The sequence below is a fragment of the Tinamus guttatus genome, unplaced genomic scaffold (genome assembly GCF_059628265.1).
Source record: "Tinamus guttatus ecotype Peru unplaced genomic scaffold, ASM5962826v1 Tinamus_guttatus_pri_ptg000368l, whole genome shotgun sequence".
NCBI lineage: Eukaryota > Metazoa > Chordata > Aves > Tinamiformes > Tinamidae > Tinamus > Tinamus guttatus.
In genome coordinates this window covers 2,573,555-2,596,945 of record NW_028288902.1, presented here as the reverse complement: position 1 = coordinate 2,596,945, position 23,391 = coordinate 2,573,555, and the positions used below count along the sequence as shown (strand labels likewise).

At 39.5% G+C, this 23,391-nt stretch overlaps 1 protein-coding gene across 1 annotated transcript in view; it reads left to right on the top strand.

Moving 5' to 3' along the window:
- Window positions 1-23,391, top strand: part of ANO6 (anoctamin 6) — a 66,273-nt gene that overhangs the window by 12,156 nt on the left and 30,726 nt on the right. The window contains exons 2-3 of the mRNA XM_088530364.1: window positions 13,160-13,236; window positions 21,522-21,650. Of these exons, the coding sequence (XP_088386490.1) occupies window positions 13,160-13,236; window positions 21,522-21,650 (206 nt within the window). The remainder of the gene's footprint in view (window positions 1-13,159; window positions 13,237-21,521; window positions 21,651-23,391) is intronic.

The window sequence follows — 23,391 nt, the reverse complement described above, 5'->3', positions numbered from 1 at the left end:
TGATATGTTGATGATGTTGTAAAACAGTTTAGCAGGAATTTTGGAAACTGAAGTAAAATGTCTTCCCATGCATTCCAAAACAAACCTTGCATTTCTTCTTCTTCTTTTGTGGGGCTTTTTTAATTTTACAGAATTACACTGTGATTTAGCTGAGATAGTAGGAAAACAAGCGGATTTCTGCCTGCCTTTTTTTTTCCCCTCTCTAAGTGTTTGGTTTTGTTATAGCTGAATAATATCTAAGATTCAAAGCCAGTCTTTTCATTTTTTTTTTTTTTTTTGGACAGCATCATTGCTGTGTACTCCTGACTTCCTTCCTCCTGAAATAAACTATCAAAATACATATTGCCTGTAGTTGTATGGTACCTGCCAAACAAAAGGAGACCTATGATTTTAAATTCACCCTCATTCTTTCCATACGACTTCCTACCGTGACCTTTCTTTCTCTGGGATGACTAGTCTTCCAGGAAACTACACTAGTTGTCAGAGAATTCTACAGATAGCACTTCATGCCACACTGTCACACACCAGCTTTACTGGATCTAAACTACCTGTATGGTTGCAGCTCTGAACAACCCCTTCCCCAAAGTGGCAGGTCATTGTGCTGGAATCCGAAGTATGACCTTAGCCAGGGAATGATCCTACTCTCTGGGTTGTGTGTAAGTATAAATCTTTAGGTGGCATAAGATCTAGATATTCAGCATGTTATTAACATCACGGCAAAAAGAAGCAAATAAATGCAGCATTTATCCTGAAGCTGTCTTGGCCGTTGGTTTTCTTCACAGCACTCACAGAGCATTCACTGCCCCATGTGCAGCAGTGTTGATGCCCTTCCTCAGGTGTCTCTGCCACGGTCTTGGAGCATGTGTGCCCACTACATTTGAGAAGACTGTGTTTCTACTGTGCCAGCCCCACCTCATGGAGTGGAGGGAAAGCAAAACTTGCTCTTCCCACTGCCAGAAAGCACAAGTTTCAGAATCACATGGGTTTTGAGAGAAATTTGGGGGTTAAGAAGTCACCAAGTGAATAAAAATATAAAAATACTGCTTCTCCCTGAACATGTACCATGAATGTTTCACTATGTCCTTGCCCTCATCTGATATTTGGAACGCGAATGGTTATTTTGATCCAGGACATCTTTTGTTCTTGGGGAAGCGGGACTGCCTAGATGGACCATTGAGATGACCCATAAGAACGTTCTTGTGCTCTTATGTGTCCCTTTTATCCTTTGGCTCTCTGATTAAGCCCTGACCTTGTACAAAACTAGTGAACAGCCTTATAGCCAAAAGGCAGAGCAAGGCAGGCTGTAGGCCCAGGGCTCCTTTAGAACATAAAGCTGAGCTGTGAGAGGAGGCTGTCCAGGGGCAAAAGCCAGGAGCTACCGCTAAGACCTGCAACTAAATGACCATGGGCAAGAGGTGAATTTCCTTCTTACACCGTGAGAGCTCGTAGCCTTTCCAGCCCTGCCTATGCTCAGATCTTGGTGCTGTAGAGGTGCAGTGTCTGATCTGTGCATTCAGATGTCACCTAAAGCTGCCTGCCCTTTACCAGTAACCAAAGTGAGACAAGCAGGATCATCAATGTGGCATTCTCTCATCAGAGGAATCTACAGCATTTTTCCGGCCTTGCTGTGTAAAAGGATCATAATGACAGTTGTGGTGCTTCCTTAACCTTCAGGCTCAGCTTCCAGACTTAAAACCTGGGAAAAATGTTCATGAGTACTCTGGAGCTGGTTCTTTTTGCCTTCTTATTTCCCGAATGTGCTTGTATGTAGGTTTACTGAGTTGATATTTTAATATGCTTATGTTTATTTTTCTCTTTTTATATCATGGACTTTTTAATACCAGGCAGCGAGAGCTTACTCTTATTTTCCTACCAGGCTGCCCACATTAACATCACTAGAAAGCTGTGTGCACACATACATCCTTCTTGTTGAGGCCTCTTCCCACAGAAAGTAGTTTAGATCCCTCAATGTCTTCAAAGCCCCAGCTGTTTAGCATGAAGCTGTCAGAACTCACCCAGCCATAGTTGCTGGCTGTCATGAACTGAACTGTTAACAGCATCCACAACTTTTTATTGATAGTGATTTCAATAAGCTAAAACATGTACTGGTTTTCCATCACAATACTGAATTTCTATTAATTAGATTATTCTGTACTGACTTTTTAAACTTAGTCAATCTGATATGCAAGTTGCTAAGGAAAAGTGTCAATAGCTATTAAGATTACTTTTCTTACAATACACTTCAAAATTACTTCTCAGCAGTTCAGAGTGCTCCTACACATGGAGCACTAATCAAATTGCCTGATTAGGTGAAATTCTAGACTTTCAGCAAAGTTTTTTTTTTCATGCCAAATTGCAGTAATAATTGTTCCATCACTTTCTGCTCAAGGGAATCTCTCCAGTGGTACAGATACAATTTCATTTTTAAACTGATTGCATAATTAAATAACACTATATAGCCAGCAGTAATCTTTCTACATATTTAAATGTAAATATTACCAGTTACAAAGAGTAGCCATAGCATCCCTAATTGGATGTGGATAATAATATGTTACATCTAAAAAATGTTAACATTAAGGTTGAAAAAGTCAAACACTTAGAACTTGGGCAGTGTCAGAATTAATGTTGCCCAGGCAACTTCAATTTTCCTCTCATTTGTTTGCATGCATGATGTTAGGGTTTAATTACAAAATCATACTATTTTTCCTCTAAGTCCATTGCATCATTCAGTAAAGTGGTAGCAACTGAACATTTCTTTTTATCTTCCTCATTAAGAGGATGACTCCAAGCCTTGTGTAACTCAGATTAACTAAACCTTGCACAGCATACATTGTTATTGATTTCCTCTGTGGGTATTTTATGCTCTCACCACATTTGAACACTATATCCAGAAGGGCTATGAATGTTGAGTTGCTTAACTTGCTGTTTAGGAAGAGCTGAGGTTTCAGCTCTGGTTCCTGGATAAGCCTTCAGGCTACTGAAGTGCAAAGATGGTAACGCCCCTCTGAATGGGATCTGCCTAGTGCAGGTGCTGAACACAGAGCCGCAGAATGACCAGCAGCAATGCCACACATCCCCTGCAGGCCCACTGGAACAAAAATATTTTCCAAAATACTCCCTACAATCAAGCATACGTCTTCCATACACCATCCTGCTTTTATGGCTGATAAACACACATTTTTTTCATAGAAAGTTGCCAAAGTGCTCACTAATCACAAGTACTTCAGGAATAATTTTTCTAAAGGTATGTATTTGCACATCTTTAGGGTGTGTGACTTAGAGTAGTGACTACTAACCTAGTGCAAAAGTGCTGAGTTTCCACCGGGACTTAGCTTGAAAACCCTGCCATGACAAGCTAGGCAAACTTCTTCAAGCAGCTTGATCAAGCATCACATGTGAGTTATCTGCAGCAGCTGGGGCAGAGGCCAGTTCTCCAAGGCTTTTCTCAAATTCTCTGACAAGCTTTGACAATTCTTTTTCCGTTCAGTCTTCCTACAGTCAAGGTATCCTCTCCATCTTCTTGAAAAATGAGGTAAGGGTCTAGACAGACAGATCCTCCTCCTTGACCAAACCTGAACTCATCTTCAGAGCAGACACATCATGTGTACAAAAGGAGGTAGGGTACTGAAAAAAAAATAATAACAACAATAATCTGGGCTGAATAATGAAACATTATATCCTTTACTTTAAAATCCACTAGCTTCTCCTGTGATACATCAAGTGCTATTACTATGCATCTTTTACCTTTCATTTAGTAAGAACCATTTCTGGAGTGGGAAGACCAGGACTTAATCTCTTCCTTTGTCTCCTTTAAAGATGGGGTAGTCTTGAGATGGAAGGATCTTTATGTGTGTGATTCTGATTTTGGAACCTTACGGATCTGTGGACACATTTGGCCATATATTTTTTTTAATCCCTGAAAAACATATTCAGTGATGTAGAGCAGTATCAGCCAAAGTGGAATAATTAAAGTAAAAGTAATTTAATTTACTTCAATTTCAGTCGGCCATAACAAGTAGGCATCTTGTGTTCGGTTTTAATCTTGTTTTGAATTTCTATCTGGAAGGATTTTCCAAGACAAAGAAGCTTTTCTTGCTCACTGGTGTAGGGACAAAGCAGTGGAGCTGCTGCAGCCTGAGGGCACAGTCTGCACGACCCGCAGCCTGGGCGCTGGTGGCTCACGAGGGGTAGTGCCCGCGGTGCATTGCGGCCAGGTAGGGAGGCTCCTGCTAACCAGCAGCTGCACGCACACAGTTTGGCATTGTGCTTTGGGGCCTGGATGTTTTGTTTAATCTCATAGGCACACATTCATTTAAGCAGATGCATAGTACAACGTGCATTTACTCAAATTTTAAATTTCTCATTGAAGGATTATTTCTTATTTACTAGATAATAACCATTTGTGATGAGTTAGTGTCAGGATGCATTTGGTTGGTAACTGGAATTCAGTTAACCACAGAGAAAAACAACATTAAAAATGTTTACTGGTTACATTAAATATGTTGTATACATAAGAGGTAAGTACACCTATAAAACATATTTTGCATTTAAAATAGTTTAACAAGAGAAATGCTATCTGTAGTTAATGAAATTGGTTCCAGCCACTAAGGACCATATGCGGGTGTTTGATACAATTTTGCTTCAAACTGTTAGTGTGCTTTGACACTTTTGAACACCTCCACAGAATTTTATTTTTAACTTTTCATGCCTAATACCTTTCTGCAAATCTGTACTAATGTCCTTTGGGCTTTTAGAATTAGCGTAGCTCATTCTCTGCCACCTGGATTTTATTCATTACAAGAGAAAAAAAAAAAAAGTGTTCTTCCTGGTCACTTTTTCAACCCTTCAATAATTATTTTTAATTAAAAGTGGTGTGCTGATTTGTTGGTTTGGTTTAGTTTTTTTTTTTTTTTTTTTTTCTTCCCTGAACCCGCTAACAAAGCAGTTGTCTGTAAGCAGATGCTGGACTCAATGACCCAGTTAATCTCTTCTGTTTTACATTTTTAAAGGGTCTGAGATAGTTGTTTTTCTTAGTTCTAAAAACTGAAAGAATTTAGGATTTATTTGGACAGCATGAATGACAATGTTCGCACCACTGTAAAAATTGAAAGAAGTGAAGGTACTTTTTCCAATATTTAACACTCTGACAAGGTGTGAATTAACCCTGAGAAAGACTTGTTTGATAGATAACACTAGAGCAATTTTCTACCTGATTCTGTATGTAATTGAAATGAAGTAGCCCTCAAATCAAAACTGCGAGGAAGACCATTTGTTACATCGTTTTAATGTATTTGAATTACTCAGTAGATTGTAAGAAGATCTACGAGGAGAGAAGTGAATGCTCATCTCTCCAGACATTAATCTGGGGCTGGAATATGGGCCTGAATCAATCTCAAATTTGGTTTGGTTTGGTTTAGGGTTTTTTTTTTTTTTTTGCCAATTTATTCCGTTTTCTGAATATTCCATATTCAGAGTATTTTGTACTCTGACAAAACTAGGTATTTGTATGTATACATTCAGTATACAAACAGAAAGTTTAAAAATGTTGTTTAAAATGTTAGCAGGCTAGATGTGTTAGTCGAGACATTCTAAAACCACATTTTTTTTCCTGTGTCTGTATGTGGCCTCTTGGTAGATGAAAGCTGACATAATTCTTACAGACAGCCAGTTCAGATGAAGTGGTGTAAATTGTTTAGCCTCATAAACAGCTTTTAGAGTAGACTAATTAGCAGCTGAATTTCTGCATTAATATGTAGTCAACTGATGTTTTGTGTACAAATGAGAGAAGAGTATATGCAGGCAGCTAGGTTCTGGTGTGCATTTCACCAGTGAAGACCAGGAAGCAGCATTGGCATTTCAGTGGATTCCTCTCCAATCACAGAATTTTAACTCAAAAGACATTAGTCCAGTTGTAGTTTTCTAAACAGAAGTTGGGGCAAGAACAGGTCCAATTGAAATTATTAGGATTTTTGTCGTAGGTTTTGGGCAAGTGTCCTGCTTTGAGTAAAAAGTGATCTTTTGTCTACTTCAGCCCTGGGCACGTAAGTACTGTGTGACATGTTGGTTACTGGGCCTGTATGCCTTCTAACTCAGTGCCTCTTAAGTGTTTGGAGAGAGCTATCAATGGAGTAGTTTTCACTGAGTCTAGCTTGTTATTTTAGTATTATCTCCTAATTGCTTATTTTTCGTGAGAGCTACCTTGACACTGAGTTGGCTGCTTCAGGAAATGGGGTGCTAGATTAGCAGTAGTCTTTGTATTGCATTATCTACTGAACATTCCTTTTGTTTCGGGTTGGTCATGAAAGAACATTTATTTTTGCTTGCCATACCACATGTTCCTAATACTTTATTTGCACAGCTATAAGAGAAGATAACCTAATGGAAAGAACAGTCCTTCACATAAAAAAGAATCATCTTTCAAGACAGCCCTTTCACTTCCTTTTTGATTCAGTAGTGTCTCTATAGCTTTGTATTGGGTATGCTTGCACGTCTGAAATTAAAATCAATGCTTTTCTTATTATGTGGAATAGATAAGGTTTGGATTTGAGAATACCTGCGGATCTGCTCTATGTGACTGCACAAAGAATATAAAGAATTTATCGACAGCTTGAAAAGCCATTTTGGCATTGCTGGTAGTCATCTGTTTTATCATATACTGTAGACTTTAGGGGACCCTAAGAAGAGAACAAGACTTTCACACTGAAGGCAGCTATATAGATCTTTTATTAGCTACTATTAGGTCATAAAGTATTGTCTGTTATAAAAGTAATTCAATTTCACTTTAAATCTGTAACTTTTCACAAAGTGAAGAACATGGATTTCAGTAGCTTGTATTCTTCAAATAAAATCTATAGATACAACATAGGGCAAATAATTTAAGCACACTTCAATAAAATAACTAAACCTAAAAAATGGATGCTATTAAGTTCAAGCTGCTAATGTTTGGGTGGAATGAGGTGAAATATAATCATAATGGCTGGCCTGATGTGTGACTAGGGGAATGACTATAGCCCAGAGAACAACTAGTCTGCAAAAGTCTCTTCAACCCAGACAGAGCCTTAACAAGGGAAAAAATCCTGATAATATCATTGGTACCCAGCAAGGAATAAGATAGAAAGATCACATCTACACTTTGAAAGGAGAACCGAAAGCTTTCTTTTCTTTACTGTCTGTGCTTATTTGTTTACTCTGAGAGGAGACAGGAATTTGATTCAAATATCTTCCTAGCTAAGGAGAATTTCTTTTTTTTTTTTTTGGTTAAAATTGTTTTTGTGATTTAATGAAGTTATTTTATGTGTGACTTGATATGTGAGAACCAAGTCCATCAATAATATTTTATATTCAACGCTGATATATTTAAACAAGGGGAGCACATGGAAGAAGTTAATTTCGTTGATTATCTTAACTAACCTTGAATTTCCTTGATTCCTCTTTTAGCATTAAACCACCTTTTTGATCTTCCAGGATATTTAAACCAAAATACTATAAATCTGTCACCCACTTCTATCCCCAAAAGTCAGAGAATTTTTTGACCAAGATACAGAGACCTGAAAGCTGTCTCCTACATAAAGTCCCTCTCGGGAGAGTGGCTTTACTTCCAGTCGCAGTCGGTTGTCAGGGACTACTCCAGCTCCTCAGACTTATCCCTCTATTGATGGCACTGCCCCCTCATTATTAGTATTCCTGCTGTTTTGATACACGCAGTAGTTGCCATTTCCAACATGATATTCTGTCTTGGATTCGTCAGTAACCATCCTTTTTGAGAAGATGAATGTCTCTGAAATGTGAGTCTTATTGTAGACAGTGATATTATGTTCTTTTCGATGAAATACAGTCACAGTAATTTGACTTGTATAGATGGTGGGATTCAGAGTAGTTTTCATTCCTCTTGGGACTCAATTCCTATCCAGATGTTTTGCTTCATCCCTTCTGCAGCTTCTAAGGCAGCCAGGCTCAGTAGGGAGGTGGGCTCTTCGCTTGCTTGCCTCTCAGATACCTTTGTAGAAACAATGGTATCATAAAACCTGCTGCTGTCGTGACTGCTGAGCACCAAAGTAAGGAGACACTACCATGGTGTTATTCCATTTTCCAAGGACTCGTACAATGCAGTATCAGCTCTGCTTAGTGATCAGCTCCTGGCAAAGCCCACAGCCTTCGGGTCCGGTTCTTTATCCCAGCAGACATGAAGAACCTGACTCTACCCAGTAGTCTGACTCTCTTGGTGGAAAACCTGGAGAAGGGGCTATCATATAAACATTTCAGCGCTTCTGTCCACCCAAGTAAGAATTACATGCAAACATTTCCTTTTCCAAACAGTAGATTATTTGATTATTCTATTAATTTTCTTCACAACCTATTTGGACCTAAAAGACCTAATTGTGTCTGAGTACTTTTGCATTTTATATGCAGCAAAAACACCCAGCATTCTTGTCTAAGACCTGGTTGCATGAAGGCATTACTGTGAGCTAAGCTAGAGAGAGGGTTCGAACCACCTCATCTCTGTGGTGTAGCTTTCTGTTTGCCTTTGGTAAATGCATGTTGCCCTGTTCTTGTGCACTCCCTGCTTGCCTTTACTGGGAGGTAACGCTGAGCATGTGGCCACATTGGTTGCTATGCCGTAGCCCTCACTGCATTCTAGTCTACTTTGAAGCTACTTTTTCCTTGTAACCACACTCTAAACTTTTCTGCATACCGAGGACAGGCTGAAAAGAGCATGCAGAAATCCTTGGGCACAATGGCATTGTGCTTAGTCAAGCACAATGTTCCCTTTATTTATTTCTCACCTCTAAGGAAAAGATTAAGGGTTTGTGCTTATTAAAACTTCTGTGACAGTCTGTTAATACTCTCACTTACAAAAATACTGTGAGGAAAGTGAGAGGTGATATGACATTTATAAAAAGGCAGCAATGCCTGGGACCTTAGGGGGTTCTAGACTTCATTTCTTGGCTTTGTGCTCCTGCTTCCTCACTGCCAGGGCTGAGATCTTTTCCTTTGCATTGGCTCACAGAGCTGTTGAGGGAATTGAAGTGCCGAAGGACCATTTGGTGTTGTAAAAAGCTTTTTTACTTTTCAGAATATTTATGTGTCTATTAGTTTGTCTAATTTACAAGATTTGCAAGCAGAAGGAATGCTGCTGCCTTCACCTTTGATTACTTCCATTAGAGGAAAATTGATGATAGTCAAAGATTTCTTTGGCATAAAAGGTTTGGCATCTTCAAGCATATTTGGCAATGTCTTTGTTTATAGAGCCAAGCCCAGTGGCCTTTTCAAATATCGTCTTATCCAATATCTTTGTCATTTTCTTCTCATTAATGTTTATTTGGACAACATCTTTCTCCTTTTTTTTTTTATTTTTATGACCTTTTCCCTGTTCCCAGTCTTTTTAATTGAACTGTCTCAGAAAAACTGTTTCATCCCCATTGCCTGTACTTCAGGCAGTTCCTCCTATTATTTTATTATTTAGACTCCAAGGAAAAGTTTAATTCTCCACTTTATTTATTCCAAAGAAGCTTTTGTATCTATCATTGTGCCATTTTCTCTCACCTCTGACATAGCAATAGGCATAATATTCATCAAAGCCTGTAAAATTTAATTATTCAAGAGAAAGACCATTGAACATCCAAAACCACTCACAGTCAATATCAATTAATTAATGCAAAAACTAAACAATTTACACAGACTCTCAAGGAATTTTAAGAGCTTTACTCAATCTAGCCAGAAATGTTGGCCACCCTATGAGCAAATGGAGCCTTTCCTATGGTCAGAAAGCAAACCACTGAGAATCAACAGTGAGATTTAAGTCTCCAAGATATAGGAGTTACACAAGTTCAAAACGAGAGGAATGAGATGTGTAAAATTTGGCCTAGTTTTAGTTCTCCAGAGGATACTTCTAGCTTCTGGTGGGGTTTAGATCCCACTGAGATATCCCTGTAAAGTAGCATGCACAGATTTAGTATATACTACAGTTATACTACAGTTTTTACTACATACAGCATGTTTTGTATGGACTGAAAAAAAAGCAACTGCTATCACCAAGCAAGAACTTAAAATATACAATTACAATTCGAAAAGAAAAATGATGAAATGTTCTGACAAAAGTATTTGTTAGCAGGATTTATTGAAGATAGGACTTGAGGCATCAGTCAAGTAAAGTCAGAACATGCAAGCACAAATCTAGTATGTTTCTTTGCTGCCTTGGCTTATTTGGCTGAGTGATTAAAACGTAAGCATATATGTTTGATGTGCTCCAAGCCAAACATTAATAAGATTGATAATGCTTCTTAAGGAGAAATAGATGAGCAAAAATATTATTTTTTAATAAAGTCTCAGTGCAGTGATTTTTTTGACTGTAACTGTGAGAAGGCTATGGGCAGACTTACGTTCAGAGAAACCCGAGTCTGGAAGGAACCTCAGGAGCTCATCTAGGCCATGGTGTGGATAGTTTCATCATGTTTATTTAATTTGTACTGAAGAGATGCTGTTGTTGAAAACTTCGCAGCCTCCCCAAGCAGTCTACTTTATAATTTGAAAGTTGTTTCTAATGTCCAAAACTCAGACTTTCTTGCTGCAATTTTCTTTCTTGCCCAATATATTACAAACAGGTCTTACTATAGTCCTGGAAGGAAGGTGGGAGAAATAAACAGGATGAACTTGGGGATAAGAAAAAGCCCCGTGCGAATGCAGCATATTTTGTCAAAGCTGAGTTGTTCCAGGTATCGTTTATGTCTCTCCATGACATTGGAATGATCTCTTCCAACCATAAGCACAACTGGGCAAACTGGCGTGGCTATCCTAGCAAAGCACCACTAGAACAAGTCTGAGCTAAGCACACACTGAGGCGGTGTCAAGGCACAGTGTTTAATTTGAAGAGAGAAGTTCTGGGCTAATGTCCCAAATTAAGTGAGAGTGGCAGGTTCTTTCTGCATGAGTCCTTCCGTAGTAATAAAGGTTCAGGGATTGTATTGGGCAATGTTTCAAGTAAAATGGAGTTAAGAGGATAAATTTTGTTGAAATGATCAAGTATTCATAACACATATCGTGGGGAAGATGTGCTGGCGAGAGAAACAGAGACTGAGGCAGAGGTAAATACTACTCATGTATAGTATATGCTTTTCCAGAGGGTATTTCTGCCTAGCCTCAGATCATCAGGATTTGTGAGAATAGGAGTTATCCTTCCTGCCATGAATGCCGTGTTTCCCCCCTTTCTTAGCTGCTAAAGGGATGTCAGAGCAGCGCTGTTGAGTGCTGTGCAATTACATACGGCGAGTTCGTAACGAAGAGGCCGTTTTAAGCTGGGATCCTTGTTCTTCCATTCCGTGGCTGGCATAAGTCTTGTGATCTGGAGTTTCTCCTCTGCACGTCTCTTTGCTCCCTATAATGACATGCAGATTTTGAGAACAGCAATTTGTATGTCTGAGCTTCACCCTGCCCTTTATATGTGGGCAGTAACATTCCCTCCTCTGTGGGTTTTCAGGAGCGTTCTGTACCCAGACAGGGAAGAATTCCCCGGGTAATGTCGGCTCAGGCCCATCACAGGCCCATCAGGGGTTTATATTTGCCCTCCTCACTCTTGTGTGAATCGAGCCCATTAAAACATAATAATCTCCACACATGGCAATCTTGTGGTAGCTGCTGATACGTACCCACGTTTTCTGAGTCTGCATGTTCTGTATTCAGCATGTGGTGTTTGGGTGCTGAGCTACTCCACATTTTCCTCTTTTTTTCTCTTTTGCGTGCTGGCAAATGTTTCTGAATATTTTAATGTTTTGAAATCTCACTGACTTTGATTATTCAGTTGGGGCAAGATGTAGGTTATGATTTAGACATTTCTTAAGCCACGCTGATGGAAAAAATCATGGAGTTGCTTTTCACTCTTCGCTGGAGTATGCACCATCAGCACAATAGAGATCTGGAAACTGACAGCTCAACATATGGAACAAATTCCCTACCAAACTGTATGACATAGTATTTAAACCAGGGAATTTAGCAGGTTAGAAAGCATGAGCAGATTCTGCTGATTTGTACAAGGAAATTTTGTTGTGCTCTATATACAAGTGTTTTGACAGATTTTCTACTGGCATAAGTGAGCATCATCCCAGAAACAAGGCCTTTTTGAAATTCTTGAGAATCTGGCCACATATCAACAGAGTTTTTAAGTCCTCCAAAAATTTGGGCATATCTTGGTCCTTCTGATGCATATAGCCCTTCTTGGGGTGCTATATATTTGATTAAAGAGTATTTCTGAGAAGTTGAGCTATCCTTTCGAGGCAGCAGTTGGATGCAGGTGCCCTTTACATCCATGACCTTTCCTTAATGCAGGACAAACTGCCAGTCATGGGCAGAAAGCAGCTGCTTTCAGCTGCTTGTCTTTAGCCTCGGGATGTTTTCTGTCATTTTCTTAAGACTCACGAAGATTTGCTAAGCAGCTATAAGGATAAATTTGTATGTTATCCAGTGCTTGATCTGGTGGTCAGCTTTCCCAACATGTCGGAAGGTGTTAGACCGCTGTGCTAGGAAATGGTATCAGGGTAGTGTATTTCACAAGATCGCTTTTATTTTTCACTGTATTTGCATGAAAGTCAGTTTGTGTGCTTCCTTTTTTTTTTTTTTTTTTTTTCAGTAGGAATGACTGTGGGGCAATGGGTGAGAAGTCACTGAACACCAACACAGGCTGAACTTACAGATATGATACTAGATTACGTGACAGTCGTTCCAATTATGTAGTGACTGTTATAGTGTCACTGTCTGTATCACACTCACTGCAGGATTTCTATAGGATTTTCTGCTACCGCTGTTGCCTGGCAGGTACAATCAGCATGAGCCAGGGTTATCTGTGCAAGGGGAGGCAGTTCCAGCACCCTTGTTCATTGAAAGCTAATACTAACTACCACAGACTGCGGATGAAGTTTTCTGAAATGCTGAACAACACATACTGACAATGGGAAATCTTGCATCATTGTAGCTTTGTCCTTACTATTTCCAAGATTGTCACCCTTGTGAAATGTTTGCTTTGCTCTCTTGCCACTTGTTGACTATACCTAAGTCTGAGACACAAACATGCACTAAGCAAGTGCAATAAAATGGCCTATCCCCAAACCACTACTTAAAAGCTTACCACTCAAAATGTTACAATGTTTTAATTTTGTATGTTTATTTTTAGTCTTGGAGTTGAGCCAGGTGGTAATTCCCACTTACGGAACGGTGCCAGATCAGCAAAACCTTCATACTCCAGAATGGGTGGGTACTTCTTTACTTTAATTATGACTTCCTAGAATTTTTCATAGTACACGTAAGCTACAGTAGGTAACTATTCCAAAGGAACAGCATTCTCTTTGCATTTGTGGTGTGTGCATTTTGCTTATGTGATTCAGTATGGACTGCTGTGTTTCTGCATACCTAAAGGTACTTGAAGTCACTCGGATGTGAAAATGTAGCCTGACACAGACACTGAATTTGATGGAAAGTGGCAAGTCACTAGATTCATTACAAACATGTATTAACTGACACACGCACATACAGCTCCACTGTATACACACTTGTATGTGTGTGCATGCATAGGGTTTGTGTGTATAAGGATACAGCATACCTTACACATAAACCCATACCCTCTTGATTCATACACATACAAGTATTGGTTGATGTGTGAGCTCGTTGGCTTTAGATATGCATAGATACCAGAGTAGTATACTTCACAAGATCACTTTTATTTCATGCTGTATTTGCAGGAAAGAAAGTCATTTTGCATGTAGGGGCAAATCAAGAGTTCAAATCCAGGGGTCTGAATAAAGCCTGCCCTGACTTGTATAATATTGTCTTGTATATTATGACCAGGGATGTGCAATTAATTTATGTCTTGCTTTGATCATGAAGATGAAAGCTATTTTAATTCATATTAAATTGAAGTGAGAAACAGAATCATTAAAAAAAAGCCAAAAATTTCTGTAGTGTTATGGAAAATATGATGTTTCAAAAGCAGCAGCAATGAAGGGGCAGATTACATTTTAATTATGCCAAGGTGTAGCAGGCCCTTAAGGGAACTGCTTTAGCAGCTTAGCTGGCCAAGTACTTTTCATAGTACTTTCCATGTAGGTTTATTTCCCGCCTCTGTTGTAGGAAACAAATATTCCATCTACCAGGAGGAGAACTTTCTTCTGAGAGCCGACTAGGCCAGCGTTACCTGACCTCCCCTTAGGATGTTTTGACACGGTGTTCTCCATTTGAGGTTGCTTCGCTTTCTGGAAAAATATTTAAACATTTTTGGAGCATAAACTGGAACCAAGACCTTCTATTTCCCAGTTCAGTGTCATGACTGGGATGTTATAAAAACCTTAGACTCTTTTTGTGGTTCAATGAATTTTTAAAGATGTATTTATATGAAGTGGAATAGTATCAAAACAACTAGTATGTCATATACCTTGTGGTCAGAGCATTCTTCTCTGAGCAGTCTTGTAGAATTATTTTTATTTCTACTCAAAATTAACCTTCAAAATCAATTTTTATTTTTGTTTACTAGTGTTTACCGGCAGTTGTAATTTCTGCTCAGTTTTAGCAGCATCTTTTCTGTATTGCTCTCTCCATGTCAAGTCTTCCTTCCTGTCTCTGTGTCCTGCTGACAGTTTCATTGGTCTGAGAGGCCAGAAAGATTGAATAAAGCTGAGTGCTAGCACGTCTGTCTGTGAAATGGATAACATGAGAGCTAATCAACTCAGGTATGATTAGAAATTGAAACTGAGTAAGGAAGTATTGTGCCTATTGTCTAAACCTGGATTATGCTTTCCACCTGAAAGTGGTCTGTGAATTTAACTTGATTTTGCAAGCTTAGAGTAGCCAAAACTGTGAATAAACTACTGACTAATAAAAATTGCCCCATCTTTTCTATGGTTGTGTTACAGGATTACATGCTATGTTTGCCACAAGATCCCTGCCTCATTCAGCATTAGTTGGACATGAATCTGCACAAAAATTCCAAATTCTGTGAGGGTGTTGCATGTAGTTCTTCAGGAAGGTGTAAATGTGAGAGGAAATTATAGGAAAAGAATGAATGGTCTTACGACTGGCAAAGCTGAATGCTGCTCTGGATAATTGGATTTTATCCTTGCTGCTGCTACAGGATTTCTGAGAGGTTTGTTAAGTCACTTAGGCCCAGGATTTATTTCCTGAGTGCTGAAGGGGAGCATCTGTGACCTTGTTTGCATTAGCACAAAATAGTCACAAATAGACTTAAAAGTGAGTGTAATGCACTTTGAAGAGATAAAATTGCTAAGCACTCTGGAAGGAAAAAAAAAAAAAAAAAAAGGAAAATCAGTCTCTATGTGTCTCAGTCTGGAACACCAAATTTCTTAGACACTTGGCATTTGTGTGTAGATGCCTCATGTCACGATTGCTAGTCTTGGGTTTATACAGTTACTTTCTTTCCTGGGTCTTTGTGAAGCTAAATTTATTAACATTTGCAGGGGACTGTTTCATTCAAGTATAATGGGAACAGTTTTTGAATGAATAAGATAATAAGGAGTAAACCCTAATTATTATCATGAATGTGGAAATAAAGCATATGATTGTGCAGTTAGAGCTTATATCATAAACAGTGTGTTGCACATGCAATCTTAATTCAAGCATTTTCTAGCTCTTGAGTAAACATTTTGCAGTCCCAGTTGCTTTGTAGGTAGGTAGTTTGGATTTCAAAGTAGCAAAGTTTTGAAGTAAAACATCTGCAGGAGAGATCTTTGTCAATACCTCCAGGTTGTGTATTAGTGCTGCCCCTCAAATACAATTTCTGTACTGAGAAGGCTTCAGAAAATTGTGAAATGGTAAATTTCCCAGCTTCTTCTCCAAAAAAGGAGGAGAGGTGTTGAAAAGCAGATTTTCAGTGGAGTGCTATCTTCACCCTTATTTAAAAGTAAGTCTACTTGGTCCTCTCTAATCAAGAGTAACTGGAATTCCTTGTGCAACCAAGAGTCACACACAGACTAAAACAGGAAGTCAAGTGGGTGTCTAATCTAAAGTTAGCACAGGGGACGAGGCATCCCAATGTCTGGCCAGTTACCAACTGTTTTGTACTGACAGAAATACATGACTGTAGTGACGCCCCATATTTTTCTACCTTTTAAAAAAAACCTTAGTCTCAATTTATTTCCCTTTACCAGATATGAAATGTTGCTCTCTTTCAGTGTTGAGATACCGAAAAAATTTCTCTTGATTCATGTTTGCTAATAATCTCATTGTTGCCAAAAACAGAACTGTGTTGTTATTAGCAAATATGAGTCACAACGGGAAATGTTAAATGCATAACAGGTTTATTGCCCTTTAAACACACCAGCATTAGCTTCTCGTGGTATGCAAATAAGTTTCCATCTTCCAGAAGTAAATGCTTTGTTGAACTTACTGCCAGAAAAGTTGTTGTGTACATTGGTCACGCTGAATATAAAGTAATTGAGGATCTTCTCATGTAGCAGTATGATAATAATAAAAACTTTTTATATGTTTGGCACCCTTGACGAGCACACTAAAAGCGCATGTGGACCTAATAAAACACTTCTGTCCTTCCAGGTATGTCAGGCCTGCAGAAGTCTCTTTATTTAAAGAAGTTGTCTACAGTACCGCACTTATGCAGGCTATAGTAAGCAATAAGTAACTGCAGCTCTTTTGCAGACATTTTTCTTTATTCTTGTATCTGTGTTGCCCTTCCCACTATTATCCCTACTGTATTTTAACATTATAATGTCCTAGGAAACCTGTATCACTGTTTCTTTGTGAAGGGTTTCTTTTATTACAAGTCACAAACAGTTGCAACCAGTTTTTCTCCCCTGGAACAGGGCATCCCTGTTGCTGAAGGGAGTTTTTGGTTAGAGTGGTCTCCTTTTGGTCTCTGCTGCAGAGCTCCCATGTAGCCGTGCCTGGAGGAAGTGTCTCCCCTTAGGTATTGAGCTATCTTGTCCCAGGATATGCACCTGAAGAGCATCTTCCAGTTTAGTTGCATCCACCAGGAATGTGGCTCATGGTCTCCGAGACCATTCTGCAGTGCAAACCAAAGCACAAGCACTAGAGACACCAGGGAGGTTCACTTCAAAAATGCACCCTGGGCTGAACTGAAGCATAGAGGTACACACTGACGTGGCTGTGCTGCTTCCAGGCTAGCTCTCATAGGTATATCCAAAGTGTAAAATTTTTGCAAAATTTATCATAGTCTGGCCCTCCATTCCTTCAGATTCCTTATGTTAATAATGCAGCTGATGATAGTTCCCTACCTTACTGTGATAGGCAAGCAGTTGATTTTGCAGCACTTGAGAGTTCAGCAGCACTACAGAGTATGCACTAAATGCAATTACCACTCCACAGCTAATGTATTTTTTTTGCATTTATTAATGATGTTAATCGGTATTAACCTGCCATCCATTAGGGTAATATTATAATATCAGAATGTGCAACCAATTGCCTGCATCAGTAGTTAAATTGTGCCTATGCTGAGGCTCAGAAAATTGTAAAGTACAGTAAGTAGGGCCCATGTTTGCTTCCTGCAAAACAGAAGTACCAATGAGACTGTTCATTTTCTTGGGTTAGAGTGTGGCACTGATATTTAAGCAAAATTATCTTTTGGACTTTCAGCCCTATGAAATTGTGTGCATGTCCATTTCTACAGTAATGATATTTGTAGTATTGTCCAATGATACTACATACTTATAAAAACATTGTTTCAAAGGAATTATTAACTCCAGGATACAGCTATTTTTTTTTGTTCCCAGTCTTGTTCTCCCCTGCTAATTATATTGAATAATATATGATTTTGCATTACCAACTACCCGATAGGGATTTTCAGAAAGACCACACGTCTGCCTGGCTGTTGCAACTCTAACTATTTCGTTTCCTTTGCATTTTACTTCTCACATTTTAATTGAACAACATTTAATGATACATTACAACTGATTTGTGTGGATTTACATCTTGATGCCTAAGTACTCATATTAATGAGTCAATTCTTCAATGCATGTAGTGTCTACTGCCAGGTCAATTGGACATTGCCTTAGTAATGAAAAACAGTAGAGATTTACATTTAAGAAATTGGCTTCCTAAGTGTGAGCTTCGGCATACCTGGAGTCAAATAGTTCAGTAATTTTTCAACTATATTATATGTTTTACATTGTTTCACAGGTATGTAAAGGTGTATGAATATGGTAATGTGCCTATACTTGTGCATGAATACACACACAAATAAACTCACACATCAGAGTGCTGATTAATGGGCGGCCTTTGCCTATTTGCATTGTTAGTGGCCATCCGTTAATGCCGGTTATTGAAAAATTAGACACAGTCTTTATAAGCTTAAAGGAGACTACATTTAAAGGAAAACTATTTAAATAGTAAAGATATGCAATTGCAGACTGGGAAAATCATTCTGTTAGGTTTCCTGTCTGATTGCCATTTAATTTATTTCTGTCCTGTGCATAGGTTCTGTAGACTCAATAGCCAAAAACTATAAAGAAAAATCCTTAAAGCTGTTCCAGTTTTCATGCTTTCAGTGCTCGAGGTTCACCACTAAGCTCTCACTCTTTAGACTCTCATCTGGTTTGTGCCGTGGTTGCACTTCTCGTTATTCGTGATTGCAAGGTTTGGTGTCTGGCTTTCCAGCGTTGCAACACAGAGCAATTTTAGGCAGGGAGCCCCAGGGAGGAGCAGCGGCCGTGGGGGCAGTGCCCAGTGCCAGGGAAGGACGGGGCGGCTGCAGCTGCCTCCTCCTCTCCTGCTGCTGCTCCAGCAGCTCCCGGGCGCTCTGCGGGCAGCGAGTGGTGAGGCCTCCGCGTTACATTTCTCTCCAGGCTGTCATTACAGTGTCCTCGTGCCTGCGAAATGAGGCAAATGGGGACTTTTTTACCAGTTTATATCAGACCTCTGTCGTCAGCCTGGTTCATATCACACTCACATAACTGAGCAGGGCGCGCAGCTCCCGGGTGAAGACATGCGCAGGTGTCCACATGGGAGATAAGTGTCTTAATTATCCTCTTAGACAGAGTTCTCTGTAAATACTGCTGTCTGTGTTAATCAGTTTATCACTTCTTGAGGCTTTTTAAGTGGAAATGCTGATGGAACTTTCAAGCTAGAAATCCATTCAGACAGAGCTGTGCACTCTACACTGAGCACAACTCTTATCTTTTTATAAATTTCAGTAAATATAAAGAAAGTTTCAAAATACTGTCAGAGTCTGCGTCAGTGAGAAAGCAAAACCTATTTCAAAGCAAAGCCAGACCCAGCAGTTTGACACTTTAGATAGAAGCTAGCCAACATGAAATCGTCTTAACTGTGTTTGAAAAGACACTGTGAATGGGAGTAGCAGGGCTGCATTTTAAACTGTGGCTAGTCCTAAATGTGAAGAAACCTTCTCAGGGTTGAGTCTGATGACCTTGTGGGACTTTTCCAGCTCCAGTTTTTACAAATTTGGGAAATCACATCTGTGGTTGCCTTTGGGTGACAGAAACACTCTATTGGTCTCTGGTGAGGACTTCTGAAAGCTCAAAGCATTTTTCCACAAACTTTATAGTGTGCAGTTGCATGTTGCTTTGATGACTGTGCTTGGATACAGTTTCTGCACCCTAGTCTAGGTTTTGAAACTGCTCTATGCTATATTTGCATCTCAGCCATGTATCAGTATATATTTGTATTTATTCATATACACATATTTATATATAATGGATACATATATATTTATATAAGCAGAAATTTTCTGTCAAATTTGTCATAAATGTCTCAGCAGAGCAACAAGCTGAAGCACCCTCAGACTGTGAGATTCCAAAGAAAACCAGTCTAACCAGGAATCTGTTCAAACTGTTTCAAACAACTAAGTTGGCAGAACCTTTCTTCAGCTGGTAATAGCCTTTGTAGATACGGAATAAAAATGTTGAGTTTACACTCCCATGAATTAATTTAAAATACAGAATTTTCATCAGAATTAGGGGGAGGTACATCCTGGTCAATGGTTTTGACTCAGCCAACAAACAGTAACAAAACAGGTTACAGGGAGGGGGTTGGAATAAAGCTCCTAGGGACATTTTTTTTTTTTTTTGGAAACAGGCCCAGGTTACTCCTAAAATGCTCTGTGCTCCTTGGCACTGGGTGCTCCTGACTGCAAGCTGACATTTTTGTCAGCTTTATGACAGCAACTGAAGAAGAACCATTTCAGTCGGCAGTTAAGGTGTCTCTGATCCTGTGACTGCATTTCCATACACCTCCCTGTGAACCCGACATCCCAGATTCCCAAAACTGCACTCAACTTGTTTAGAAGCCCTTGTGTCACTCATGAAGTTAGGTCTACACTGGCAGGGAAATTTCAGACCTTTGAAACCTGGAGACCTTTCCATGAGCACAAAGGCCCGGTATATCCTGGAGATTTCTCTGGGTTGTTTTGGCCTGTGTCCCCCCTAGGCCATTTTGCATGTCTAGCCATCTGGAATTCAAGGTGCCAGACATTTCTGTGTGCCAGTCTTGCTATCTTTGGAGAACTTTCCTTCTTTATTGCAATGCAGTAATTTCTTATTCACTAACTTCTCATAAACAACATGTATGGATCTGGCCAGTGCCTTAGAGTTTGGCATTAGTGCTGTTGCATAATGTGACAATCCTGATAGCATTACAATGCAAATATTAACTAAAAGGAGGAATCGTTACATGTGATAGTGCCCATAAAGTATTCCAGGAAACTGGAAAATCATTACTTGAGAATTCAGATCCCCCCATCATCAATATGTCTATATTGCCACACACAAGAAATAACACATTGAGATGTTATTAGTGGATATGACAATCTCTCCTGTTTTCCTCCAGGGACTAGATAATGGCTTATGGATATATTAATCTTTTTAATTTTGACATCTATCATAATATGATGGATGGATGGCATATAATAGTGCTCTTCAGTTGCTGAGATTTTGCTAATAAAAAGAGAAATAAATCCACACAGGATGTGTTCCATTTTAAGAGTTCATCTGCAGCCTGGCCATATTCTTGATTCTGTGGGCACTGGTGTTTTTTGGAAATTGGTATGCATAAATCTACCCTTTTTTTTTTTTCTTCTTTTTTAATTGTTGAGAAGCTTAAACTTTTGGAAGGTAGTGGGAAAGGTGGGAAGGCACAATTTCTGAAACTCCTGTCAGGAGATAAAATATCTTGTAGGAAGTATGTCTAATACTTTATCCATAACAGCACGCAAATTACTTGACAGATGCCTTATTCAGTAATAGTAATATATCCTAATGCTCCTCCCATTGCCAAAAGCAATACTATTAAAAAAAAAATAAAGTCAGGTCAAAGTTCCGTTTTCCTTATGTCATGCAGAGACCTGCCAGGCATCTCTGGATATGTTTTTTTTCCAGTCATAAAAGACAAGTTCAGTGCTAATTTTGTTGTCACTTTGAACTTCTCGTTGTATGTGTCCGTAGGTATTGAATTTCTCTGTTGTTGAAATCCTGTATTACAGGTAGCAAATAAGGAACTAGCTTGTAAAGCCTGTACATTAATCTATCCTATCTGCCTTCCAGGCCAATTTTGATAATAAGCCTGACTCTCTGTTCTTCAGCGATGGGCAGCGAAGAATTGACTTTGTTTTGGTGTATGAAGATGAAAACAAAAAAATGACTCACAAGAGGAGTGATCGTAAAAAGCAAAAGGTAACTTGTTAATGCAAATCTGAATCATTTGTTTTGTGTCAGAACGATGGGCAGAACGAGCACTCTCTGTCAGTGTGCATTAGGTTAACCCTAGGACATGTTAGCAGGAAGGAACCCTTCAGGAAATGTAAGCCAAAAAGTGCTGTTTTCAAGATCCCAGTAAGAATTAAGCACCAATATCTTCAGACTAGGACTTTTTTTTTTTTTTTTTTAATTTGATATCTGAATCAGACCCCTACTGGACTTCAGCAATAACCTTGTTCAGGAGAGCTTATAAAAGGAGGTGGCTAAGTGGCGTGGTCCAGGTCTCTGTTCTGGATATAGCTGTTGACATTCTGCCCACTAATGTCCTTCATGGGAAGCCTCACTCTATGTTGCTTTGCCATCAGAACTTCTCCAAGTGCCACTTTTTCCTTTGTCACTTCAACAGCTTAGCCCTTCCTCACAACCCTCGAAAAATTTCCAACTCGAGCCAGTGATTACTTGGAGATGCTTGAGCACTGTGAACAACAGCAACCAGAGATTATTTCTGAATCATTTCAATAGGTCTCACAATGGGTTTCATCCATAAGGGCGGCTAGAGCCAGGAGAACAAGCTCAACCCTGTCACTTGTTTTGATGGTGAACTGCCTGGGAGATCCCGGCTGGATTTTAGTGTCCCTTGGAATCTGGGCTCTCCCACCCACTTCCTTCCTGTGATTCAGCTGCCCTTGTTTTCCAGCAGCCTGTGGTGGAGACAGGCAAGGATGGAGATATCACCGAGAGCAGCTCATATACATAGAATGATTTGCCATTAGGAATGGGAGAGTAGGAGTAGAAAGGCCTGCAGCTAAGCTGGTTGATCCTCATGACGCAGTGTTGTCATTGGCATTGTCAGCACAGCCATGAGGAACGTCATTAGTAGGGTCTGAGAGGGCCCGGTGGTGGGTGAATGTTACATTACACATCGTCACAGGATCAGCCATAAAAATGAATTGAGAGGTGATTAGAAACAAAAAGCTGCCCTTTCAGAAACAATTGTTCTTTTCAATTACCATTTTACATTTATGTTTGTAATATTGGGCTACTGTCCAAATGTATTTAAAATATGAGTGTCTTTTTCCAAATAGTGATAAAAAATAAATGTGAGCAAAGCATTAGTATTTTTAGTGCAGCATTAATGTTGGGACATTAGCCAGAGCTAAACCAGGAATGATGAGACCAGCAGATTGTGCGTATTCTGCTATGTGCTTTCCGAAGAGGAGGCTACTTTCCAGGGCTTCAGGCCTGCAAATAGTCTTAGCCAAACAGAGTCTCTTGGGGTACTGAAGAGAAGGACGTAGCCTACCTACGTGTAACAAACATAAGCATGAGGTAAATTAGACTAACATATAGGCTAACACATGTAACATAGTATATTAGGCTCTAACATGTATAGCAAAGTATTTTAGACTTACAATTAGATAAGGTGAAGACTGACTGGCTGGGAAACAGTTCTGCAGAAAAGGCACTGAGCGGCTCCTGCTGGCCCTGCAGTGTGTCCTGGTGGTGAAGGCGGGCAGGGCTGCGGGAACAGGGCCACAACCAGCAGATGGAGGGAAGTGCAGCACTCATTAGACACCATCGAGAACACTGAGTGAAGTCTCCATCACTGGAGGGTTGCAAGATCTGTCTGGATCTTGAAGCCTTGAGCAACTTGGTCTGACCCTGCTTTGAATAGGAGCTTGGACTAGAGACCTCCTGTGGTGCCTTCCAGCCTTGA